This window comes from Mirounga angustirostris, unplaced genomic scaffold, assembly GCF_029215605.1.
Source record: "Mirounga angustirostris isolate CCGP_5_RB_7025 unplaced genomic scaffold, mMirAng1.0.hap1 SCAF_5, whole genome shotgun sequence".
Lineage (NCBI taxonomy): Eukaryota > Metazoa > Chordata > Mammalia > Carnivora > Phocidae > Mirounga > Mirounga angustirostris.
In genome coordinates, this window is record NW_026991713.1 from 19,887,874 (window position 1) to 19,915,823 (window position 27,950).

At 38.7% G+C, this 27,950-nt stretch overlaps 1 protein-coding gene across 12 annotated transcripts in view; it reads right to left on the minus strand.

Moving 5' to 3' along the window:
• MYBPC1 (myosin binding protein C1) overlaps positions 1-27,950 on the minus strand; it is an 88,220-nt gene that overhangs the window by 15,379 nt on the left and 44,891 nt on the right. For 7 of the 12 annotated variants that reach the window (XM_045872751.3, XM_045872749.3, XM_045872746.3 and 4 more), the window contains 13 exons: positions 26,299-26,423; positions 25,310-25,415; positions 24,204-24,370; positions 22,597-22,759; positions 21,527-21,633; positions 21,061-21,194; positions 13,201-13,360; positions 11,562-11,666; positions 10,588-10,776; positions 9,591-9,725; positions 6,378-6,431; positions 5,066-5,233; positions 657-745 (listed from right to left, as the gene is read on the minus strand). In XM_045872751.3, coding sequence (XP_045728707.1) covers positions 657-745; positions 5,066-5,233; positions 6,378-6,431; positions 9,591-9,725; positions 10,588-10,776; positions 11,562-11,666; positions 13,201-13,360; positions 21,061-21,194; positions 21,527-21,633; positions 22,597-22,759; positions 24,204-24,370; positions 25,310-25,415; positions 26,299-26,423 — 1,702 coding nt within the window. The remainder of the gene's footprint in view (positions 1-656; positions 746-5,065; positions 5,234-6,377; positions 6,432-9,590; positions 9,726-10,587; positions 10,777-11,561; positions 11,667-13,200; positions 13,361-21,060; positions 21,195-21,526; positions 21,634-22,596; positions 22,760-24,203; positions 24,371-25,309; positions 25,416-26,298; positions 26,424-27,950) is intronic. The other 5 variants (XM_045872756.3, XM_045872754.3, XM_045872750.3 and 2 more) reach the window with 1 other exon arrangement.

Consider the following 27,950-nt stretch of genomic DNA (forward strand, 5'->3'; position numbering starts at 1 on the left):
CCATCACTGTAGAAAGTTATATTGAAAAGTGCTGTCTAGAGGCATCAAGAGTCCAGCAAGTAATGGGGTGGTGGTGCAGTGTGTGTGTGTGTGTGTGTGTATGAGACCAAAATTGATTACTGTAGGTGAAGCCTGGTCAATCTTGTAAACAACAGAGTCTTTTGCTGGAGCGATGTTTAACAACGTTTGCATCTTTTAGTTAGTGGCATCAAGATTTCAACATTCAGTTATCCCTCTTCCTTTGGCTTGGAGTGATTGTGGGAAGTACGTACATGTTGTTTTCCTGAATGTTACACCAAGAGCTTCACTTAAAATGAAGACTAGTTTTATTATAGATGTGCAGGGCCAGAATCTTTAAGCATTTCCTGTTTTGGCATCTCTTTGGTATTTTCTCTCTGCCCAACCTTAGTCCCTGAGCTTCAGACCAGTCCAACCTAGGTGTCATTCACCTCATGCAGAAGGAAAATCTATCAGTTTAATAGATTCCTCAGCAAGCACGAGATGGTTTACTCACTCTCCAAATCTCTTGCATTATTTATCCACTTTTCCTCTGAGGAAATCCTGAATCATGATGAGCTGAAGTGCTAGAGTACCTGTTTCTACTTCTTAAACACCTCAGCACTGGAAAGAGAAAATAAGTGACCCTAAATTATTACCTGGAAAGGTATAACCAGATTGACAGCTTCTCCAACTCTGCGGATATAAGTTTGCTTCAGGTGCCTTGGGATGCGAATCTTTGGACGCTCTGAGTGAGGAGAATAGCATAATTTTGTGATCAGTAGAGTGCACTGGAAATAGCCTTACATAAGCACACTGGCATGATACTCACTGGGATATCCTTGTGCTGACGTCTCTACAGTAAAATCTTAGACGTGCCATTACCAGATAATGTACAGTAACTTTGGTTCCAAACATTTTCTTCAAGCAGAAATGTTTTCACAGTTTGACTCAACAGAATCTATCCTTGATCTCCTTGATTTTATGGCAACTTCCTATTTTTATAGTCATTAGAAGTCTAAAGCAACTTTATAGAAAAACACCAAATTTTCTCTTAGGACCTTACATATATTTTTCATAGTTTCTAACAGCAAGTGCACTCTCCAGTGAACACTCCACAAAAGATCAATAGGCAGCACATTAGCTGGTATGACTGCTCATTTTTTCTCACCAGAAAAAAAACAAAACAAAAAAAGTTTTTGCACCTAACACTTGTTATTTAGGTAATTCTGTTGGAACTGGATAGTAACTTCCTCCCTGTGTGGCTATGAGGTACAATAGGTGGCTCTAGCCCACTATGTATTGACATTCATTAATTAAACACCATAAAGATACTAGAACATGTTACAACCCCATCAGAAGCAGGGAGTCAAAGGCTCCGAGGCTCACAGGGATGAAGCAGATCTCATCATTTGAGTGCTTAGTATGTGACAGACGCTGGACTAAATACTTTTCATCAGGGGACTAATTTAAACCTCAAGGCCACCTTGTAGGATAGGTATGGTTTTTCTTCATGATAAAGAAACAGGAGCATAAATTCTTAATCGCAGGAAACAAACTGAGTGTTGTTGGAGTGGGGGTGGGGTGGGAGGGATGGGGTGACTGGGTGATAGACACTGGGGAGGGTATGTGCTCTGGTAAGCGCTGTAAATTGTGCAAGACTGTTGAATCTCAGATCTGTACCTCTGAAACAAATAATGCAATATATGTTAAGAAAAAAAAAAAAGAAGAAGAAGAAGAAGGTAGCGGGAAGGGAAGAATGAAGCGGGGGAAATCGGAGGGGTAGACGAACCATGAGAGACGATGGACTCTGAAAAACAAACAGGGTTCTAGAGGGGAGGGGGGTGGGAGGATGGGTTAGCCTGGTGGTGGGTATTGAGGAGGGCACATTCTGCATGGAGCACTGGGTGTTATGCACAAACAATGAATCATGGAACACTTCATCTAAAACTAATGATGTAATGTATGGGGATTAACATGAGAATAAAAAAAAAAAAAAGAAACAGGAGCATAGGAGGTTAAGTAACTTGCCCTTGGTGACACAGCCAGGATTAGAAGCTAGAGTCAGCCTTGAGTGCTTATGATCAGAAGCATGGACTTCAGATCAGAGATCTGGGTTTGAGTCCTAGATCTGATAGATAGGGGTTCTGGTTTCAGACTCTTCCATAAAATCAGAATGATGAAAGCATCTAATTTGTACGATTGTTGTGAGGATTAAATAAGGTTATCCATGTAAAGCATTTAGCATAATGGCTGAGCATAATAAGTGCTCAATAAACTTTAGGAGATGATGATGATGATGATTACTGAATGTTGGGGCTGGAAGAGAACTTGGAGATCCCCTAGCTCCCTAACTTTATATATGAGGAAAAAGAAACTCAGCCAGATTCTGTAGTAAACCATTATCATAATAAAAGCTAACACATATAGAGAGCTTATTATGTGGCAAGCATTCTGTTAGGCAGCAAAATGGATCAATGTATTTAATCCTCACAGCCTCTTGATGGGTCAGGTATTATTATTATCTCCATTTTGCAGATGAAAAAATTAAGGCTCAGGAAGATCAAGTCTCTTGCCTGAGGTCACATGGCTAATACCTAATGAAAACAGGATTTATAAAAAGGCTGTCTCCAGAATCTACTAAGAAAATGTGCAAGCTTCATGCTTTCTTTCATCCATCCATCCATCCATCCATCCATCCATCCATCCATCCATCCCACAATTCACTTCCGAAAGGTTTCAGGCAGCCACAACATGAGACTGTGGCAGAAGGTGGTCTAGGACCCAGATATCCAGGCCCCCAGTCCAGTGTTCTTTCCCCTGGAGCAGCAACTCTCAAACATTTTGGTCTCAGTATTTTATCACACTCTCAAAAATTAACAAGGACCCCTCCCAAAAAAGCAATTGCTCAGCCATTGTTTATGTGGGCTGTATCTATCAATATTTACCATATTAGAAATTAAAGCAGGACATTTGAAATATTTATTCACTTAAAAATAAAAACACAAATAACATTTTAATGGCATTAGTTTATATTTTAGCAAATCTACTTAATGTCTGACTTAATAGAGGATATCTGGAGTCTCCTATTTGTTCCTGCCTTCAATCTGTTATAATATGTTGTATAGGTTGAAGTCATTTAAATGAAGAAAATCTGGCTTCACACAGCCAGAAGAAATATTTTAATAAACTTTTTAGACAATTTTGGATATTCCTTTTTGCTTCTACACTAAAACATGATAAATTGTAATTTCTTAAAGGTGAGCTGCAATGTGGAATCTGAAACCATTTCAATGAACTCTTCACACCCTGTTACATTAAAATCCGCTGGTCTAGCTTACATTTTTAATATATATTTTACCCATGCATATTATTTATTTATTTATTTATTTATTTGAGAGAGAGAAAGAGAAAGAGAGCATGAGAGGAGGGAGGTTCAGAGAGAGAAGCAGACTCCCTGCCGAGCAGGGAGCCCGATGCGGGACTCGATCCCGGGACTCCAGGATCATGACCTGAGCCGAAGGCAGTCGCTTAATGAACTGAGCCACCCAGGCACCCTACCCATGCATATTTTTAACATGTATTTGTCATTTGGAAAATATTACTTCGCCAAATTATGTAGATCTTCCAAATGTTGACACATTCCATTATTCATTATCAAAAAATTACATTCATTAATACCACTGCCTACTTAATGAGAATAGTTATAAGTGTTGAGAGCTGTCAAGTCCATGGGGGTGGATATAAGTTTTCCAAAATTCTAACTTTTGCTTGAAAGCTCACATTTTTTTTCATTGAAATGCTGACAGCAAATACTATAAGTTGTTTTCTTTGAAGTGGCAGGCTTATTGTTTTCATATTCTACAAAATGCCTGCCAAATAGCCATTTTTTTTCAAGTAAAAATGGAAGTTTCTGAAGAAGGTCACTAGTTCAGCCTCTCACTCAGTTGCACAAGTGCTATTTCTAGAGACAACCACGGCACTGCAGTATGCAGTGTAAGGCCTCTTACTTTGCAGTTCATTGCCACATAGACATAGGAAAAATGTGTACTCAAGGACCAAGGTTTAATAAAATTAATAATGTTTATGCTTCATCAAGAACATGCCGAGGGATGACTGGGTGGCTCAGTTGTTAAGCGTCTGTCTTCGGCTCAGGTCATGATTCCAGGGTCCTGGGATCGAGCCCCACATCGGGCTCCCTGCTCCACGGGAAGCCTGCTTCTCCCTCTCCCACTCCCCCTGCTTGTGTTCCCTCTCTCACTGTGTCTCTCTCTGTCAAACAAATAAATAAAATCTTAAAAAAAAAAAAAAAAAAGAACATGCAGAGGTGGGGCACCTGGGTGGTTCAGTCGGTTAAGTGTCTGCCTTTGGCTCAGGTCATGATCTCGGGGTCCTGGGATCGAGCCCCGCATGGGGCTCCCTGCTCAGCAAGGAGTCTGCTTCTCTCTCTCCATCTACCCCACCCCCTGCTCATGCTGTCTCGCTCTCTCTCTCTCAAATAAATAAATAAAATCATTAAAAAAAAAAAAAAAGAACATGCATGCCGAGGCAAAGCTGGCCCTTTTATTTTAACTGTGAGTGCAAGGTGGTGAGGGAGACAGAAATAACTAGCATAGTTTGGTGGCACTGACTGAGTCTTGCTGAGGCCCCTGCAGTTTTACTCACCATCACTTGTGCACCATCAGTGCAGTAGTCAAACATTGAAAAGGGCAACTAATGTGTCCATTTCATTATGAAGATGGTTCTGGCCTTGCAGACCCATCGGAGCCATGTGGCGGCTGTTTGTTTGCACGGCTGCATTCATGCTCCCTCTCTTCAGTGGGAGAGATGGCTCGCGGAACCCGGTGAGGATAACTAACTGGTCCTCATACCGAGTTACAAACCCTGAGCTGACCTCCACACTGGTGGAAAGGAGCTGTTTTGTTCGTTCCTAACTCCCAGGGGCATTGACAATACATCAAAGGAGTGACAGCAAAATAGAAAGTTTGGAGGGAAAAAAAGGGGGTTGAAACATAAAACCAAATAATGTTGGCAATGGAGACAAAATTTTGAAAGTCTTGTCACCTACCTATGATTTCTTTCACCAGAATGGGCTGGGAGTAGTACTTCGGCTCGCTGGCACCTGCCTTGTTCACAGCCTTCACACGCACAAAGATCCTTGCATCCATAGGCAGACCTGTGATGGTGAACTTGGTCTTGTCGATCAGCTCTGTGTTTGCAACTATCCAATCTGCAGCTAAAATCCACAAAAGAAAAAGAAAAGAAGGAGAAATTGTGTTTAGAGAAAGAAATCATCCTCACTGGTACAGTCGGCTCCAAACTAGTAATTGACTCATAATTAAGTCAGTTGGAGGAAATATGATTTTGGTCTGGAGTCATACTACATGGGTGAGCATTTTTCTTTCTTTTTTTTTTTTTTTTAAAGATTTTATTTATTTGAGAGAGAGAGAGAGCGCATAAGAGGGGGGGAGCGGGAGAGGGAAAAGCAGACTCCCCGCTGAGCAGGGAGCCCGACGTGGGACTCGATCCCGGGACTCCAGGATCATGACCTGAGCCGAAGGCAGTCGCTTAACCAACTGAGCCACCCAGGCGCCCTGGGTGAGCATTTTTCATGTTAAATGAAAAATAGTCTAGAATGGCTAATGTAAATGACAGGAAGAAGGATAATCAGATTCTGCTATTTCTGAAAAACCTCTTATTCAGGATACTATGATACTAGAGTATCTGAATTCTTGGGGACAGTTGGGGATACTTTCCTGAATCACAGTAACTGTCCCCCGGAATTCTGTAGCAGTTTTATTCCAATTCAGTTTTACAAGGATTGACATAATCATGACATTTAGCCACCAACATACGTTAAACTTCAGAACAGGAAAATGCTATTCTTATGAATGAGAGACACAGGCCTTTATAGTCATATAATCTCTCTGTTTTATCTTAGCTGTTTTTTTATTATGAGGCACTATTATGGGCCCAGGGAGTCAGATCATGCTCCCATTTATGAAACAAGAAGTTAATATCCATGGCAAAAAGGAAACACAGCTCAGGAGCCAAGACCTCATAAGGAATTGGCATAATTCTTTTACCTTGATCAAAAATGTTGATATTTTTAAAAGGTTTTGGTAGCTTTGTCTATAACATCAAGAGAGGGGTTTGCAAATATTTCAACTTCTTAAAAATTTCTATGCATTATGCCCTGGGGGCAGGGAGGGGGAACGCTCGCTTTCCACATTATTAGCTCACTGCCCGCCCACCCCCTTGATCTCTAAGGGCTTTTTTGTGTGTGGGTAGTAGGTGTACTTCATGCTTGGTCATGGAACATTCCCAGAAACTTTTATCATATAATAAGAAAGTTTGAAAGCTTTCACAGAATACTTTACCTGGTAGATCATATGCAGCCTCCCCATTTTCATCAGACTGATTTGCTGATGTACCTTTGAGAATCCGTCATTAAAATTAATTAAAGACACCCACTTTCACACCAGAAGAATATCGTATCAGTAGTCAGCATTCTCTGTTAGTAAAGTATGCAAAGTATGCAAAGATATTTGTCTTCAGAGCAGTGACGGAAGAGACCAAACACATTAGGGAGAGGGGAAGTTCCTCAGGAGAGCCACAGCCTGCTCTGTTCAGACTGTGGTTTTTGTCCTGAGTCATCTGCCACAGAGAAGAGGAGGGGAAAAGAGGTTGGGCACTTCCAGCTGTGGGGACAAGAGGTAGAGAGGAACAAAGCAAGACCCTGAAGAGAAAGGAGGAGCAGGTCTTGGACTCCACAGAGAAGCGGCACACAGTGGAACAAGTCTATCCTTTGACCGGTCCTTGCCCCCTCCGCCTGGGAGGGTCCTCCTAGGTACCCAGGGAACCCAGTGCTCGCACTATGGAGTTCAATCCTCACAGGCCGGGAGTGAGGGCACTCATGATAAAGCCAGCCCTGTCTTCCCAGCAGCTCTGGAGGCAGCCCACTGTTGCCACGGCAATGAGTTCTGCAGTCAAGGAAACAAACTGAGCCTGCCTGGGTCCCTGCCTTCCACATGGGGTGGAGGCAATGTTGCTGGCTCATGGGCTAGTTGTGGGTATACCCCACTGGTTTAGGATGATGCCTTTCTACGTTCTCAGGAGAGGAGCAGGGGAGTGCAAACCCCTGGAACCGTCTCCTCTCTCTTATTCCATCCGTTCTAGGAGTATCAGGGAGAAGAAACAGGGAGCAGAATATCCTGGTGGCTGAGAGGGCATGCGGATTGATAAAAATTGAAAAATTTCAATAGGACATCGAAAAAGAGGTATGTCTTTAAGCCAATGGTCAGATTGGGAGCTACCGTGCTGATATTTTCGTAGTGAAGAGGCAGTTGATGAGAAAGTGAAAATAGGAGACAGAAAACGTGCTCGAAAGAGTGAAGAACTAGTAAAGGAGAAATTTCAAGAGAAAACAGGACGAAACAAGATCAGAGGGGAACAAAAAATAGCCCATCCCTTCACCTCTGAACGACTTTAACTGAGGAAAACAGGAGAAAGAAAATGGTGTCTGAGGGATGGGGAAGGAATACGAAAGTTATTTGATACACGAGGAGAATTTTTAAGAAAGAAAAGAAAGAGCTAGAGTGAAGGAAGACAACAAAGAAGAGTAATGTGCTGCAGGCATTAAAAAAACCCAAAAACCGAAAAACAAAAACAAGAGAAAGGCAGAGTCAAAACCAACACACTATCTTATAAAAGAAAGAATTTTCTTACAGAATAAAACCTGACATATCTAAAAGCATTAAACACTACAGAAAATTAGTCTGGAGGACAACAGCCATTAAAAAGAATGAAGAATAGGGCAGCCACGTAAAGAAAGAAAAGACTGCAAGAAGAAAGATATACACGTTATGAAAGAACTTCCATAGAAAGCTAATTCCAAAACGTTATGTGGCAAAATATATACATAATGACTGTGTACATATATATATGTATATACACATATACATATATATCTACACAGACCACACACAGAATTATGTAAAATACACTTCGTTGTATTTTATCTAAGGTGGGTAACATCAAAATGACAGCCATCTATCATTTTGCTGTATCTTCTTACTTTTTAAACCTATCAGAAAGAAAAGAGTAAAGAATTTGCTCTGTTTCATACATATACAAACATTCGTGCTCAGCAGCCACATCACATGTAAGATTGGGAGATTTTGCTGGTGGGGTGATACAAATAACAGAGTGGAATACGCAGGATTTTTTGAAATAGGGGGAGGAGGAATGGAATGGGAATACACCATATCTTGAAACACTCAAGAATTTAACTGTTGCGTTAGTAATACTACCTCCCTCCCATGCTGGGATACCTGGGAACTTTCTCATAATGTCCCCACCAGTTTTGGTTAGTGGCTTTCCAAGCCCTGGAGAAATCAAGCAGAGCGTTCTGTGAGCTGAGCACATGAAAATGGAACTGTTACCAGGATGCCTTGCCCCGTCCCCCCACCCCCTTCTTGTTCCCTCGCAACCACAACAGACACCAGTGGTGGTCATTTCCAGGGATGCCCCGATCCAAGGGCCTGGGATTTCCTTTTCGGCAGTTTTTTTCTTCATACGAAGTTTCTTTTCCGTAGAAGTTTTCCTCCTGGAAAGGTGCCCTTTTGTTCACATTCCTGATTTCTCAAATGTGCTCGGTAGCCTCTTTCCTTCATGTAAGATCCATGTTAAAGTTTGGGGTCCAAAGAGTTTTCTTAGAGGTTAAATCTTGGCCTATCATTTGTGGAGATAGGAACAAGCTTCCCCGGTGGACTGTTTACCTACCGTCATCTAGAGTGGAGCCTGAGTTCAAACTGGGGCCGTTTTATTCGCTGATTTTCAAATCACGTCAAGCAGGAAATCAAAAAACACAAGAGGCTTTCAGTGAACTTCACATCATTTTTGGTTTTAGGTACACTCTGGCCCATATTTTCTTGTGTCGTTTCTCTTTTTCTATTAACTTTTTTTTTTTTTTTTTGCCTGTTTCTCTTCTCCTCTTAAATTTAAGTGATTAAATTTTTCTATACCAAGACAAGTTCTGTCACACGTCAAACCTATCACAAGCACCCTCGGGGATTGAATTCTGCTTCCTCTAAGCACTGAAAGTTGTCCTTAATTCTTCTTCTTCTTTTTTTCCTTTAGGAAGGCGGGGGATGATCACCAGCTAACCAAATATATAGACTCTCTTTATTACCCAGAAATAAGCAGTACTTTTGATAACTGACCTCTGCTCAGTATAGAGTTTAGAATTTCCAACTTGCTTCATCCTAACTAGACTTATGTTGCTTGGTACAATTTTGTTCCACCAATTCAAGAAGTGGAAATCTCCGAAGTTTTGTCAGACTCCCTTCCTCCTATGTCTTAGAACTATCATGTTGTCTGATCTGGCAGACTAGCTCGGATATTTTTGAGATCTCCATTTGTTAGCATCAAGTACCAAAGAAAGGCTAAGTTTCTATCCACCTTATAAGGATGACCTTTGCTTGTTGTCATTTTCGGTTGGAGGGAGATTTCCCAAGAATGAGCAACAAAAGAAGGGTGGGGGCGTATCTCACCTATTGATAGTATTCATTTTAACTACCAGTTGTACTTACTTCCTTCAAAGCAATACTCTAGCACATAGCCATCTAAACCTGCTGCACCAATGTGGTCTGGGGGCCGCCACTTCATCGTGACAGTGGTGTCAGTTACAGAGTCAACGGTCAGAAGGGTAGGAGGGCTGGTTACAGCTTCAAAGGTAAAAAAAAAAAGAGAGAGAGAAGACATCATTAACTATGGTGTTACAGCACAAGCAGTGATAAAATGAACTAGGATACAAATAAAAATGTACACAGCAGGCCCATGTCTTAATAAAATTCAGTGAATACTCCTCAAGCATATGCTGTGTGGAAGGCAAAGATCTGCTAGGCATAGAAAATTTTAGAAACACTGCCACACTTTCCCTCCCGTTCGGGAGGTTGGTGTTGGAGGCTGGGAGGGCCAAGGAAGTTGAAAAAGTCAAAGTTTGAGATCTAATAATCCAGAGTAAATTTCCCATAGCCTTCTAACTTTAAAGTGCAAACTCTTGTACTAAATCTTCTTTCTACTGAAAAAAGTACTTCACTATCAAAAAAAGAGACATCTTATCTTGGTGTCTTTGTCTTTACCAACTGACTGCATTGGATCACTAGATAACATTTAAAGTGTGATTGTAAAGTGAAGAAACTAGTTTTTGAGTGTGCTTTGTTGTAGTGGTCTCTGTTTTGGTTATAATGATTACACCTAGGTGCTGGGTATACCTTCAGAAGGACATATGGGGAGTGGTCATGTGTCAGGGGGCTCAGCTAAGTGCTTTAAGCTGGAAATAGCAACCAGAGCCACCTATGGCTCTCATTGAAATTCTGGTAATAAATTCCAGGTTCCACGTTATGAAGACACTCAACTCTACCAAAGCTGTTTTTCAGTTTCTTAGAAAATTGCTCCTGCCTCCAAACTTCTGCTCACCCACCACTCTAAGAAGCTTCCAGGTCTGCTCCAGTTAGAGGTTGGAAGGTAGCAGTCACAAGCCAGGGCAATGATTTGCATGACAGAGGTGCATCTCTCTTGACTCACCCAAAGGAACAAAAGGCTTGGAGGGCGTACTGGGCTTGGAGATGCCAATGGCATTGACCGCAAAGATGCGGACCTCATAGGCCACACCTTCAATCATCTTCTTGGGCTCAAAAGTTGTTTCTTTGCAGAGATCAAAATTTAGCCTCATCCATCTGGAGCTTTGTTTCTTCTTCCTCTCAATAAAGTATCCTGCAAGTGACACAAAATGGAAACTGAGGTTTTTCCATGGTCTCCAAAATTAAACTTTGTCAGGTGTTAGAATTCTTAAAATTTCCCATATTCTTAGCACCCTAAGTGAAATAGTCAGGTATGCATATATTTTTAGGCCACCTTATTCCATCAGTTGTTTGAGAGAGATTATAGGGAATACAAATATTAATGTCATAGGATATAGATAAAAAGAATATAATATTAAAATATTAAAAATAATACAATAAAATTGGACAGGAAGAGAAGAGAGAAAAATAAATCACAGATATGTAGACTGTAGAAACTTATACCTTTTCTATAGTTGAGTAATAGATTTGGTTCCGAGTCCCAACAATGTAGATAAGAAGAGGGAAATGACTAGTTTTGTGAGTTTCAAGTAGAAAAAATTCTTGTTCCATAGGGGAAGCAAATTATTCTAAGTATTTACCTCTAAAAGAAATTTCTTCATAGACATAGTTCTATGGAACTAGACATTTACTGACTGGACAATTTAAAGTTAGTCTTATAGATGTTGCAAAATTAGATATTAAATGTAAATGTCAAACAAAAAAAGAGGACAGGCAGTTAGATGATACTCATCAGAGTTATTTAAATCTCAAGTATTTACAGAGAATTCCAAAATATATTTCAATTTGAATGGATATTTAAAGTCATCGTATGGTAGGTTTTCTTCTAAATGCAATATTTTAAAATGTGCTCTATACTAATGAGCATAAAGAGGATTCCAACTCCACTGGCAGTTCCACAGACAAACATGTAGTTACCTAAGATTGGGGACCCTCCATCATAAGCAGGAGGTTCCCAGGTCATGATGCACCAATCATCTCCCACATCTGTCACATTTGGTGCCACTGGAGGATCAGGGATGTCTGTAGCAAACAAGAAATGGAATAGAATAGAATAGAATTAAAAAAATAAAATAAAATAAGAGTATATGAGAGTACAAATAAAAATGTTAATTGGAAAATAGATTTTGATGATAGTCATTGAAGCATTCTTTTCTGAATACTTTTCCATTCTTTTTTTTTTTTTTAAAGATTTTATTTATTTATTTGACAGAGAGAGACACAGCGAGAGAGGGAACACAAGCAGGGGGAGTGAGAGAGGGAGAAGCAGGCTTCCCGCTGAGCAGGGATCCCGATGTGGTGCTGGATCCCAGGACCCTGGGATCCTGACCTGAGCCGAAGGCAGGCACTTAACGACTGAGCCACCCAGGAGCCCCATGAATACTTTTCCATTCTTATTGAAATGCACATAGTAACTAATTTAGGCAAAAAGTCATGTTCCATATGAGATAAGGGAAGGTGAGTCCAAAAAAGATAAAAATAATGATGTATTCAAGTCCTTTAAACTAGTGTCACAACATTAGAGAACAAGCCCCATATGGAACTCAAGACACTTGCCCTTTACTTTGAAAATAGCAACTAAGAAATTATTGCCTAAATATCAGATGTAATTTTGTTTTGTGTTTTGTTTTTTTAACTACAAAGTGAACTTTTAGCAGAACTGAGTCAAGGACTAATTGTTTTAAGTCAGTTGGAAGAATCAAGATGTTGACTGGTAGAAATCCAAGTCAAAAATGGCAAGTGACCATGTCTTGTTAACATAGTTCAGTGCCTGATAAAATGACCCTAGTTTCTGATCCATTTGAAATATATTTCTTAAGGGAAAAATAAAGTGAGATGAAGAGACCATGAGAAACTGGGCCATCAATAATCGCTGGACTCATTTCACTTGGTTTCAGGCTTAGGAATAATGTACTCAGGAGGTCATCTAAGGACTGATAAAGATCTTACTCTTCTACGATGATTGTGATGATGGAAATTGTTTAGCAATTGTGTTTCAGTGAGTTTACAGGGCACCAAAAGGGAATATAACTGTGGAGAGCTAATGACCAACAGCCCCAAATGGCTAACCTTAGTTATGCATTCCTGCAATTGGACCTCGAGGCAAGAAGAAAGAAGAGAAAGAGAAGGGAAGGGCGGGAAGGGAAGGGAAAGAAATTTTAAAGATTTTTATTTATTCATTTGAAAGAGAGAGACAGAGAGCGCACAAGCAGGGGCAGACATAGAGGGAGAGGGAGAAGTAAACTCCCCACTGAGCTGAGAGCCCGACGTGGGGGTAGATCCCAGGACCCTGGATCTACCTGAGCAGAAGGCAGATGCTTAACCATGTGAGCCACCCAGGCACCCCAGGAAGGACATTTTAAAAAAATGAAAGGAAAGGAAAGAAAAGGAAACAAGTGGCAAAGGTAGAAAGATGGTGATTTATAAAATATAGCTATACTGTGTTTTTCATTGTTGGCTACCCAGAAGAGCCAAGAGAACCAAGAGCTGCCAAAGTCTACTCTGGATATGGACATGTCAACTTGATTCTAGAAGTTTGTTGACCCAGAGGACTTACCCACAACTTTAATCTTGATGTTTGCATGTGCTTCCCCAGCTTCATTTTTCAGATTTATGTGGTAAACACCAGAGTCATCTCTTTCAGCGACATCAATGACCAGAGTACTGCTGTCAGGGTAAGATTCTGCTCTTATCCGGCCACTGCCCTCCGTAATAGCCTAAGAAGAAGCGAAACAAAATATGGCATGACCTATATGACAAGGACTACTCCAGAGTGTCTTAGAACTTAAGCTGGATGTGGTGCTAATGCCTAAAATACATGTTCTTAGTGTGATCCTCCACCAATCCTAAGGACAAAAGTATTAACATTCCATATTACACAGCAGAAAGCTGTGGGATTTGTCTCAAAAACCCACTAACCATGAACTCACCAAAGAGGAAGTTGGAGGACTAAAAATATGATGGCAGAAGTGTTATTTTAGGAGAGGAGTCTCTTTGGACGTGAAATTAGAACACTTAAATTCATATCAGGAAATAATCATGATTTGCTTATTTCCTTATATGCCTTGAAAATTTAGAAATACTGAAAAGTGTTGAAGAAGACCACAATGCCGATTTTCTATACAAGTTGTTAAGTATTGATTTTTCCCTTCTTATAGGACATGCAAGAATGAACATCTAATTCCCAAAGTAAAGACAGGGTAGGTTGGGCCTTCCATTATATTCTCTTTCTTTTTTTTTTTTCTCCTCCCCCTCCTCCTTCTCCCCCCTTTTCTTCCCCTTCACTTCTCTCCTTCTTTCTTTCTTAAACCAGAAATTTAAAACAGCATTCCAATGTTCTGATTCTTAGGTCATATCTCTTACATGACAACGAACAGCTAGTATACAATGAGAAAAAACAGAGAAGGTCAAGGTAATTTAGAAACTGGGTAATTTTCTAATAACTATTAAATTAACTCTTTACTCTTTTGGGTCTGGATTAGGACTCATACATCTTCAATAACGAAAGATTGTGACAACAATAAGAATACCTGTGATAGTTTATAGTTTTCATAATTCTTCTGTTTTATAATTGAACAAAATTTCCTCAGATTAGCTAAATTCTAATCTTAAGATTATAAAAGATGTTCTGCTTTCTTTTTAATGTGAAGAGAAAAATATTTATTTAGGGTAGTATTATATTATTTTCTTTAGTTTTCTATATTTTGTTTGCTTATCTATTGTGCTGTCATTTACATAGAGTAAAATTCACACTTTTTAGACATAGAGTTCTATGAATTTTGACAAATTTGTGTGATTATGTAACCACCACCACAATCAAGATACAGACCATTTCTGTGACCCCCAACAGTATCCCCATGTTCCTTCACAGTCAACTCACTCACTCCACACTTTGGTCCTGGAAACCACCAACCTGTTAGTTGTCTCTCTAGTTTTCCTTTTTCTAGAATGTCATATAAAGGACTCAACCTGTACGTAGCCTTTTGGATCTATTCTCTTTCACTTAGCATGATGCTCTTCAGATTCATCCATGTTACTGCATGTATTACTAGTACCGTCCTTTTCACTGTTGAATAGTAACCTATTCTATAGTCCATGTGCAGTTGGTTTATGCAAGTACAAACTGTATGTTTGTACAATTGGACTTCTGGGTTGTTTCCAAGTTTTGACAATTATAAATAAATTGTTCTAAACATTCATGTACAAGTTTTTGTGCAGACGTATGTCTTTATTTCTCTAGGGTAAATACCAAGGAATTTCATTGTAGAGTTGTATGGTAAGTGCATGTTTACCTTTATAAAAAAGACTACAGGGTGCCTGGGTGGCTCAGTTGGTTGAGCGACTGCCTTCGGCTCAGGTCATGATCCTGGAGTCCCGGGATTGAGTCCTGCATCGGGCTCCCTGCTCGGCAGGGAGTCTGCTTCTCCCTCTGACCCTCCTCCCTCTCATGCTCTCTGTATCTCATTCTGTCTCAAATAAATAAATAAATAAATCTTAAAAAAAACCCAAAAAACTACCAAACGGTTTCCAAAGTCGGTGTACTATTTTGCATTCCCATCAGTGATGTATGAGTCTTTAGTTGTTCCATATCCTTATAAGCATTTGGTATTGCCAGTTTTTAGAAATATTTTTGTTGTTGCTGTTCAGCTTCTTTCATTCAGCATAATTATTCATCTAAGTTGTTGCATATATCAATAATCCATTCCTTTTTATTGCTAGTAGCATTCCATTGTGTGAATATCCTATAATTTGCTTATCTATTCACCTATTGAGGGACATTTGTGTTGTTTGCAGTTTCTGGATATTATAAATAAGGCTCCTGGGGCTCCTGGGGCTCCTGGGTGGCTAGTTGGTTAAGCATCTGCCTTCGGCTCAGGTCATGATCCCGGGGTCCTGGGATCGAGCCCCGTGTTGGGATCCCTGCTGAGCAGGGAGCCTGTTTCTTCCTTCTCCCTCTCCCTCTGCTGCTTCCCCTGCTTGTACTCACTTGCTCTCTCTCTCTCACTGTCAAATAAATAAATAAAATCTTTAAAAAAAATCATAAATAAGGCTACTGTGAAGATTTGTAACAGTAGATTTTTTGTAGGTTACATTGAATTTTCTACATCTACGATTATGTCATCTATAATAACAAAAAGTACAGTTTTATTTTTTCCTTTCCGATATAGATATCCATTATTTCTTTTTCTTGCCTGATTGCCCTGGCTAGAACCTCTAGTACAATGTTGAATAGAAGTGGTGAGGATGGTGGGCACCTGGGTGGCTCATTCCATTAAGTGGCTGCCTTTGGCTCAGGTCATGATCACAGGGTCCTGGGATTGAGCGCCCCCTCCCCGTGTCGAGGGTGGGGTGCTGCTTCTCCCTCTCCCCTTCTTGTGCTCTCTTGCACGTGTGCTCTCTTTCTCTCAAATAAAGAAAATCTTAAAAAAAAAAAGTTGTGAGAATGGACATCTCTCTTTTGCTCCTGATCTGAGAGGGGAAAGCATTCAGTCTTTCGCCATTAAGTATAATGATCATTGTAGGATCTTCACAGATTTTGTTTTTCATGTTGAGGAAGTTCCTTTTACTTCCTAGTTTTCTGAGAGATATTTATTAGGAATGGATGTTGGGTTTTGTCAAATGTTTTTCTGTCTTTTGAGATGATCATGCTTATTTTTTCCTGGTTTGTTAATATGGTGAATTTTATTAATTGATTTTCTTTTTTTAAAAAAAGATTTTATATATTTGTCAGAGAGAGAGAGAGAGAGAGAGCACCAGCAGAGGGGCTGGCTGGCAGAGGTAGAAGCAGGCTCCCTGCTGAACAAGGAGCCTGATGCAGGACTTGATCCCAGGACCCTTGATCATGACCTGAGCTGAAGATAGACACTTAACTGAGCCACCCAGGCATCCCTATATTAATTGATTTTCAAATGGGAAACCAATCTTTGCATTCCTGGATAAAACCCAGTTGGTCATAATGTATTATTCCTTTTATATATTGTTGGATTTGATTTGCTAAATTCTGTTTAGAATTTTTCATCTATGTTTATGAGTGATATTGGTTTATAGTCTCTTCTAATGTCTTTTCCTGGTTTTGCTATAAGGGAATAACTGAGCTTCAAAAATGAGTTGGGAAATATTCCTATTCTCTTTTCAGTTTTCTGGAAGAGTTTGTGTAAAATTGGTATTTCTTTTTCTTAAATCTTTGATAGAATTCTCCAATAAAGCCGTCTTGGCCTGGAATTTTCTTTCTGAAAGGTTTTTAACTACAAATTTCATTTCTTTAATTGATATGGGGCTATTTAGTACTGATTTAGTAGCATTATGCAAATTCTGATATGTGGTGTGCTCATAAATATTTTCGAATTTCCTTTGTGGTTTCTTTTTTTGATCCACGATATATTCCGAAAAATGTGTTTCCAAATATTTGAAAATTTTCTAGAAATCTTTGTTATTGATTTCTAATTAATTCCATTGTGATCAGAGAACATACTTTGCATGACTTAAATCCTTTACATTTATTGAGACTTACGGCCTATCTTGGAAATTTTCCATATGTAATTTTAAAATAATACCCATTCTGCGTGTGTCACTTGAGTATTCTATAAATGCTAATTAAATCAAGTAATGTTCAAATCTGGAATATCCTTACTGATAGTCTGTCTTCTTCTTCTTCTTCTTTTTTTAAAGATTTTATTTATTTATTTGACACACAGAAAGAGAGAGCACAAGCAGGGAAAGCAGCAGGCAGAGGGAGAGGGAGAAGCAGGCTCCCTGCCTAGCAGGGAGCCCAATGTGGAGCTCAATCCCAGGGTCCTGGGATCATGACCTGAGCCGAAGGCAGACGCTTAACCAACTGAGCCACCCAGGTGCCCCTGTCTTCCTCTTCTATCAACTACTGAGAGAAGGGTACTGAAATCTCTAATTTATCTATTTTTCTTTGCAATTCTATTATCTTGCTATTTGTTTTCTACTTGTCTCATCTCTTCTTTATGCCTCTTTTCCTGCCTTCTTTTAGATTAATTAAATATTTTTTGTGATTTCATATTATGTCCTTTGTTGGCTTATTAGCTATAACTTTTTATTATTTTAGTGGTTCCTTTAGGGCTTATAGTACACATCTTTAACTTTTCAGCCTGCCATCACATGATATTACAATAGCACACCTCCTTTTCGACCCTCCTAGTTCTTACCTTCCATTTCTTCCCTCTTGACCTTATGTTTCTGTTGTCATAAATTTTACTTACACTTTTGTTACAAACACCACAGTGCATGGTTATTATTTTTGTTTAAACAGTTAATTATCTTTTTAAGAGATTTAAATAATAAGAAAAAACTCTTATGTTTATCCATGTAATTATAATTTCTGATACTCTTTGTTCCTCTGTGAAAATGTTCCGTCTGGCATCATTTTCCTTCTGACTTAAGGACTTCTTTTAGCATTCCTTGTAGTGCAGGTCTACCAGTGATGATTTCTTTCAGCTTTTATATATCTGAAAATAATTTTTTTTTAAAGATTTTTTTATTTATTTATTTGAGAGAGAGAGAAGGAGAGAGAGAGCACATGCGAGGGGGGAGGGTCAGAGGGAGAAGCAGACTCCCTGCCGAGCAGGGAGCCCGATGCGGGACTCGATCCCGGGACTCCAGGATCATGACCTGAGCCGAAGGCAGTCGCTTAACCAACTGAGCCACCCAGGTGCCCCTGAAAATAATTTTATTTTGCCTTCATTTCTGAAAATTATTTTTTACTTAGTATAGAATTCTAGGTTGATTTTTTTTTAGAATTTGTAGAATTTTTTAGAATTCATAGAAATCGAGGTTGACAGTTATTCCTTAAAGATGTTCCTTCACTGTTTTCTCACTTGCCTTGCTTCTAGAGAGATCTGCTATCACTCTTGTCTTTGTTTCTGTATATTTAATGTGACTTTTTTCTCTGTCTGCTTAAAAATCTTTTTTTCAAAAGATTTTATTTATTTATTTGAGAGCGAGAGAGCGAGAGAGAGATTAGAGAACAAGTGGGGGGAGGGGCAGGGGGGCAAAGCAGACTCCCTGCGGAGCAGAGAGGGCTACATGGGACTTGATCCCCGGACCCCAGGATTATGACCTGAGCCAAAGGCAGATGCTTAACCGACTGAGCCACCCAGGCATCCAAAAATCTTTTTTTCTTAATCACAGGTTTTGAAAAATTTGATTATAATGGGTCTTGGTGTGGTTTATTAATGTTCCTTGTGCTTAGATTTTATTGAGCTTCTTGTATCTGAAATTTTATTTTTTATAAAATTTGGAAAAATTTTGACCCTTATTTCTTTACATATTCTTCTGTCCTCTTTGGGGATTCCAAATACACATATATTTTACTGGTGAAGTTGTCCCAAAGCTCAATGATGTCCTTTTTTTTTTCTCCAGAAAACAGAAACTCATTTTTTTGGTTAATAAATTATTTATTTATTTATTTTTAAAGAGAGAGAGAGTGGGGTTGAGGGGCAGAGGGAGAAAGAGAATCTTAAGCAGGCTCCATGTCCAGAATGGAGCCTAACACGGGGCTCAATCTCACAACCCTGAGATCATGAACTGAGCTGAAATCAAGAGTTGGATGCTTAACTGACTGAGCCACCCAGGTGCCCTAAAAAATTATTTTTTGGAGCAGATTTAGACTCACTGGAAAATTGAATGGAAAGTACAGAGAGTTCTCATACATACCCTTTCCCCACACATGTACAACCTCCTCCACAACTGACATCCCACATCAGAGTGGTATATTTGTTACAGCTGATGAACCTACATTGATACATCATTATCCCTTCAAAGCCTACATTTACATTAGGGTTCACTCTTGTGTATACATTCTGTGGGTTTTGCCAAATCTATAATGACAGGTGTCCATAATTATAATATCATATGGAATAGTTTTACTGCCCATAATACATTTTATATAGGGAGCCACAGAGTGACACTTGAGCTTGTACTACTCTACCACTCCAACCTTACTATTGTTCTCCTCCTCATTCACTCTGACCCAGCCATACTGGCTTTTTTTTCAACTCCTTCAACACATCAAGCTCATTTTCTCCTCTCATCTTGTCCTTTGCACTTGCATTGACTTTACCTGGAAATCTTTTTTCTTTAATCTTCATATAATGGTTTCCTTGTATTTTTTTTTTTTTTATTTGAGACGGAGAGAATGAGAGACAGAGAACATGAGAGGGAGGAGGGTCAGAGGGAGAAGCAGACTCCCTGCTGAGCAGGGAGCCCGATGCGGGACTCGATCCCGGGACTCCAGGATCATGACCTGAGCCGAAGGCAGTCGCTTAACCAACTGAGCCACTCAGGCGCCCTTTAAAGATTTTATTTATTTTTTAGAGAGCGAGCAAGAGAGAAACAGCATGAGAGGGGCGAGGGTCAGAGGGAGAAGCAGGCTCCCCGCTGAGCCGGGAGCCCGATGTGGGACTCGATCCCAGGACCCTGGGATCATGACCTGAGCCGAAAGCAGACGCTTAACCATCTGAGCCACCCAGGCGCCCGGTTTCCTTGTATTTCATAGAGACTCTTGTTATTTACCTCCCAATCACGTGCTAATCATATTACCCTGTTTTTAAAAAATCTTCATAGCACTTACTACTATCCAAAGTGATTTTGCTCATTTATTTATTTAATAATTTATTGTCTATTTCTCTTCCACCTCATTCTGAAAAATGGGCCACACGCAGAAGAATGAACCTGGACCATTTCCTTACACCATACAACAAAAATAGACTCAAAATGGATGAAAGACCTAAATGTGAGACAGGAATCCATCAAAATCCTAGAGAAGAACACAGGCAGCAACTCTTCCTCCTCGGCCTCAACAACTTCTTGCTAGACCCATCTCCAAAGCAAGGGAAACAAAGGCAAAAATGAACTACTGGGACTTAATCAAGATAAAAAGCTTCTGCACAGCAAAAGGAAACAGTCAACAAAACCAAAAGACTACCCTGACAGAATGGGAGAAGATATTTGCAAATGACATATCAGATAAAGGGCTAGTATCCCAAATCTGTAAAGCTTATCAAACTTGGCACATGATATAATGAGCACTGGGTATCATATAAGACTGAAATACCTCTGAAACTAATAATACATTATTAGTTAATTAATTGAATTTAAATTTAAAAAAGAAAAACGGGATCTTGTTTACTGTACATAAAAACTTGCCTGGTGAAAAAACAAACAGCAACACACACGCACACACACACACACACACACACTTGCCTGGTCACATAGTAGTTAGGAATATGAAAAGTAAATGAATGATGATTATATTTGCCTGAAAATCAGTAATCTTTCTTAATAAAAGGAATTATATCTACACTGAACCCCTGTACATATATTTGCTTTCTTTTTTTATCTGACTAATGGAAGGCAGGAAGTGGGATGGGCAGTGTGTGTAAGTAAAACAAACCTTATCTGCTCGGCTCCAAATGGCTTTGGGAGGTGGCTCTCCAGTGATGGGAATCTCAAGACGAAGCTTGCTTCCTGCAATTACTGTCACTGTATTGTCAGCATCAAGACCATCCAGGATGATCTTGGGAGGATCTAGAATATTAAACATGGCCTTTGTTATCAGACAATCATTTCCATGTGAATATCTGGGCTAGTATTTTGCTAGTGCTAAATATTGGTAGTAACCAACATTTTATCTGGCCAAAAAGAATATAGGAGAAGTCAAAGTAGTTGGTGCCTGGCACCTTGCAAAACAACTTCACTATAAGACTTCTTAATAATCAACTATTATGATTAATGACATACCAATTCATGTGCTTTTTCTTTAAATAGCACAGTTTTGAATGCGTTATATTTCCAAGATAAGCAAACAACAACAACAACAAAGCAAGAGCACAAAACTCTGCAATGATTCATCTACTCACCAATAACATGAACTTTGGCAGGCAAAGTAATAGAGTAAGAATCTGGTGCAAATACATAATCACCTTCATCCTCAACGACAGCATTGGCTATCACTAACTTGTGGATTCTAAGGAAACAAGAAAAACATGTCTAAGAATTTACAAAGATTTAGATTGTTTATGGCCCAAGTGAAGAAACACCCGGCCTTTATCTGATTAACTTATTTAGTGCCAGCTGGAGAGAAAGACAGATCAGGAAACAGAAAGAATATGAATGTGAAGGCTTAATTATCCTATTTATTGACCTACACTAAATATTCATTTTGGAGTATATAGAATTATCTGTTCAAATACAGCTTGCTTATTATGCATGCAAGAGTCTATTATTCCTTTCTCATCATATAGCTTTAAAAAAAACCTAAAATATAACATATCACTAGTGCCATACTTTAAGATTTAAGAAATTACCAAGAATAATCTTGACTTTAGCTTTATATGCCAAATCTAAAAGCACTAGTTCTTAACTTTTTGGGGGTCAGTGAATATCTGATAGACACCATGGATCCTCTCTCTAGAGAAAAGTGTGTATTTTTGTATACACAGAACTTGCTTACAGCTTCAGAGATTTATGGGGCCCCCTGAAGTTCATTCATGATCTCCTAGGATCCACAGATCCAAGGTTAAGAACTCTTGCCTTAGATCTTTGCTAGATTCTAAGGTATTATGTCCACCCAAAAAATTGTGGGAGGTCACATGACACATATTAGTTAGGGAGTGTTAGTCCATTTTGATTCATTCCTTAACTAGGATTCAATATCAGTCCTTTAACCTCATGTTTAGATGGAAAGAATCAGTCGATGGCTTTTGAATAGACAAAGTACCATGCCATGAGGTACAGATAAAGGATCACTGGTAGGACAAGATTTAGAACAGAGAAATCCTATGTTCTTGCTATTTGGAAGCAAAGAACCAGACACAGATCCTCTCTTTATGACTACTCTCCAACACTCCTCACCAAATATGTAATTTAGGAAGTGGAGAAAGTGGATATGGGGACCAGCCCTCCCTTATGGGCCACCTAACTTGCTTACCTTCCCTTGTGAACAATCTTTAGATGGTCACCTTCCTGAATAGGTAGGCCATTTTTAGTCCATTTTCCTGATAGGTTTTCAGAGATTTCACACTTCAAGTAGATTTCTTTTCCAAGATGTACAATTTGATCAGTCAGAGGTGTCAAAATCTTCAGAGGTTTCACTAGAGAAAAATAAATAATTATAGGTGCCAAACTCAAACTCCAGACAGGCCAAGATGGTATCTTGTTTTGAAAATGAGAATTTGTTCCAGTGCAATTGATATGTTGGGGACAACTGGAACATAACACAGATTTTGTGTTTGATGATGCATAGTTTTATTCATGAAAAAGAGAAAATGGTACCCAGCTGACTGAGCCAGGTAGGACTGCACAAAATGCACACACACACATGCACGCACACACACACATCAAACATCTACCAGCTACCTGAATTCACCCACGTGGTATGAGCCACACTCATGCACATCTGAGATTACCACTGTCCATTCAATTTCAAATAACCTTTTTCTATCACTTCACGGTGGCTCACTAGCTGCAACACTTCCCACACCACTTACACAAGCAAATTCCAGGTCTCATTTAACATAAAGTGCCATATTTATTAACTATTTGACCTGTGTAAAACTGTGATAGTGGTTTTTTTTTTATTAGGTTCTTATTGTTTTTTTTAATGTGTGGCTGACAGAATTTTTGAGTGTTGTGCCCATAACCTCACTTTCCCCATTAATCTTGTGGTTTTATTGCATGACTTTGTATAGCACAGTGATTTTAGAAATGCATATATTGCATTATAGCAGAACTGACTGTAATTGCTTTAAATGAATACAAATATAAAGTAAGGATCTGCCTATGGTTGAAACACTTTTTTGATATTAAACTAAAATGGCCGCAGTTCTGTGAAGCATAAGGAGTGTAACTAAGATAACCTCTGAATAATTGGGATCCTATGGATCACAACTGGACTAAGAAAGAAGTAAGGAAGCAAGACTTTTGCTCTGCATGTATTACCAAACTTCCTGTGAGATTTGCTATTTTAATTTTCATGGCTAACTGGAAGAGACAGACTCTGCTGTTGAGGACTGACTACTATTCAGGGGGCATTTGGAGAAGTACATAAATTCTCTTATGCCTCTGGATCCTGGTAGCAAATGAATTCTTACAATGTCCTCATTTGAGCCTCCTTGGTTTAACCAACTTCCTTCACAATCCAAATGTAATTGCAGAATGTTGAATGTTTATTTAATGAACAGATAGCAAATTCACCCCTGGGTTATGCAAACATCAGGATTTTATATCCTATCTAAGTATTTACCATCTATTTATGTAGTTGTGGGATTAAAGTATTTCTTGACTATTTGGATAACTTCTCTGACAGGTGATTTTTATACTCCCCAATACTGTGTTTTACTATTAAATTGAGTAGTCAGTTTCTATCTCAGAGACCCTGACTGATACGACATAGACACTTAGTTAGAATGGAATCCAATTTTACATATTTAAAAATGCCACAAGTAGAAATCAAATAGATTGAAACTAAAATTGAATTAACAAATGCAACATCAATAGTTAGCCAACTTGGAAGACACCCAAGGAAATCTTACTTACAGTCGACATTAAGCTTAGCAGACGACTGTCCTCCCGTTGTCATTACAGAATATTCGGCACCATCAGCCTTCGTTGCTTCATCTATGATCAAAATATGTTTTTTGCCCTCAATTTTAATTCGGTATTTTGATTTTGGACCAGGGATAATCTCTTCACCATTCTTAAACCTGAGTTAAAATAGATTATAAAATAGATTATAAAAAGCGTTTTATAAAAGACCCTTCAGAAGATGGACATTATTGGTCTTGTTTTTTTGTTATATCCTGGAATCTAGGAACTATTTGTTGAATTAAAGAACATATGGATCATAATATCAAATGGATTAGTAACGTAACAAGTATTGTCTGAAAAATTACATAAGAAGAACACATAAGCCCCTTCTTCCCATTCAAGATCAATCCGATGAAGATGCTAAGAGCGGATATTACCTCTTGACCCACACTAGTAAGAATAGCATCATTTAATATGTTCTAAAGTTAGCTATGATTCTAGATTAGAATGAACATTCTACTATGTACCAATTACCACAGATATATGCTGTGTAATTTACTATACTTCTCAACAAAGCATTTCATTTTAGGATTCTGAATCTCTTAGCTTTAATTTTGAGGTTACTCACATAGAACTTGAGAAAACACTCCCTATCCAGACCAAAAAAAAAAAAAGCTTTTATTTTTTAAAGTAATTGGTGATTCTTAGTCTAAAATATTTTCCTGTGGTACTATAACAATAAGGTAACTGGGGATTAAATGAAAAATATATATGTAAGTAAGTTGCCAGCATGGCATAGTGAGAGTAAGCAGGTGTAGAAGTTAAGAACATCCACAGGATTTGGAGTCTAACAGACCTGGGCAACTGTAGGTCACCCATTTCTTAGTAAGTGCCTACTTCCCTACATTTACCAATTTAGATTTCTGGGTTGATTTCTAGTTTCATAGGTGAAAAAACCCCCAGTATCTTCACAGTTTTAGTTACCATTTCTACTAACATGAACAAGGTTGCTATTCTTTTTTAATATGTGTAAAAGCCATTTCCTGTTCTCCAATCTATGAAGGCACATTTTTTTAATCTATTAAAAATGGACAGACCTCAGGAAAGCTATTTACCATTTCACATTGGCATCGTCTTCAGACACTTCACATTCTAATTGCACTCTTTCCCCACAGTAAGCATTCGTATCTTCCAGCTGTTTGGTTACTATAACTGGAGGCTCTAGTGTGAAAAAAGGGAGAATCAGAATCATTAAATGTCCAAAACCTGCTCACGACCACAGATTTGTTCACAGACAAAAGACCAACAGCAAGGAAGTATTATCTACCATAGGGCTATGGTTAGATGGTGGTAGATAGTAGGTGGGTTTTTTTACACCTTTTTTGGCAAAATAGATAGCTAGTAACCTTGTGTAGGTTTTCCCAATTTTCTCAGAACTCTTCAAATCAAATAAATTACTGTTCTGGAGAGCAGACAAAACATGTATCAATATCCTTCTTTTGGCAAATGAGAAACGATGTGGTATACTTTTCTGATGAAGGAGAATCTGTAACAGTATGATTCTTTGATTCTGGTTCTAGATGGATGATAAAGATTGCAGAGCTGTCTGTATTCAGAGGGCTCATGGACACCCTCTGGCTCTTTCATAATGTTTTAGTCAATGATCATCTTCAGCACCCTCAGTGTGAACCACTGATACCCTTTTATTAATGAAGCTGGTTTCAAGAGAAATCTGTGATCAGCTGAATATGTGAAATGAGGACTATCCAGTAGAGTTTGTTGGGTTTCAGAAACTATAACCAGAATAATTATATACTGCTTGCTTGAGTCAAAAGCATGTGGCATTTTGACTCACCTGTTTTTTTTCTCCCCTCAGCTTTTCTAGTCTTCAACAAACTTGACGATTAATTAGGATATACAATAACTGCCAGTGTAGAGGAGCTCCCATGCAGAGCCAATCTAACATCCAGGCTAACTCATTTCTAGAGGTACTATTACCTCTGCTCTAGAGCTCAAGAGCTCAACCTGTCATGTTCATTTTATTACCCCTGGGAGGAAGAGTGCTCAAGGCTATTGAAGACTACAGTAAGAGATTTCACCTTACCTCTCACAAAGAGCTCGGTGGAACATTTCTCATCACCAGCTGTCACATAATACTCTGAATCATCCGTCAGTCCACAATTATTGATAAACATGATTCTTTCACATCCTTTATGTTCAAAGATGTATCTGTTTTAAATAGGAGGGAGATAGCAGTCTGTGAACTTGATTTTATTCTTTGCTTTATTACCAGCATATCTGGCTTATAATTCAGTAATGTTTGAAAGTCAGGGATATCATTTTTTTTTAAAGATTTTTTTTTTTTTTGAGACAGAGAGAACAAGAGAGAGAGAGCACATGAGAGGGGGGAGGGTCAGAGGGAGAAGCAGGTTCCCTGCTGAGCAGGGAGCCCGATGCGGGACTTGATCCAGGGACTCCAGGATCATGACCTGAGCCGAAGGCAGTCGCTCAACCAACTGAGCCACCCAGGCGCCCAAGGGATATCATTTTGATCTGCAATTTATGTAGCACACCTTATGTAGTTTACTTAACACAAAACATGAGGCCAATTGTTATCTTTCTAAGGCATAATGTAATACATATGCATATTTACACATAATATGTAATTTCTGTATTTTTATAGAAGGTTTTCATTTCATCTATAAATTAGTACTCATATATTTGCTATTTAATTTTTTTAACCCATTGTTGGGAAATGGGGTTGGCTGAGATTGTCAGAGAGATTTAGAACTCTGTACATTTTTTTAAATGACCAGTTCATCTAGTTTATAGGTAGACAGAAACTCAGACTTACTCATTGATTCATTGATTCCACTCATTGCCTAGTGCAGTGTCACAACAGATTTTGTTAGGTGAATAAGTGATTATACGGTTTAAGCAATAATATGAACTTAATCACTAATATAGGCAGTAATTTTATAGAATGTGATGGTCTTTTAAATGAGCTTAAGAACTAGTGTTATCGTATCACAGTAACCACATACTAAAAAAGAACTTGAGCATTTGGACACAAAAAACTAAAAGCCAGGAATATCACAAAATTTAATTGTCTGTGATCTGGATTATGGATGAGTATATTAGGGCATTAAAACAGACTAATGAAAAAAATTCTCATTTGGAAAATTCTCAAATTGAAGACTTCGAGAATAAAGCATTACACAACATTTTCTAGATAAAGATAACTGATGAAAATTGTTTTTGGTAAATTCAAGCCACTTTCAAGAGATTTTTATCAGACTAAACATCAGCACAAAGTCACTCTGTAGGCATGGCCCCATTAAGAAATTGGAAACCACCTAATTGTACTCCAGAAGCGACAGATTTTCAGGATTAAAATCTTTTATAAATGTGCATGTGACTCCTGTTAACTTAAAAAAATATACTGGAGTTGAAAATCTCTCAGGCTGAGAAGGATCTCTGTAAAGTAGTTTCATAATAGACTAGTGATACCATCAGACATCAGGGATTAGTCTACTTCCTTCATTTGAGAGAGGGCCAAAACATAAAACACAGGCTTTAGATGCTCTTCCAGAAAAACAAAAGTTCTCTAATTATAAGATGTTATCTCCAGTTGGTATATCAAATATGTATTTCAAATTTTTATTTTAAAAATTGGGAGAAGTTTGACAATGCTCTGAAATAATCACATATGACCTATATTGACACAAAACTGGAACTGGAATCACTCAAAAATGG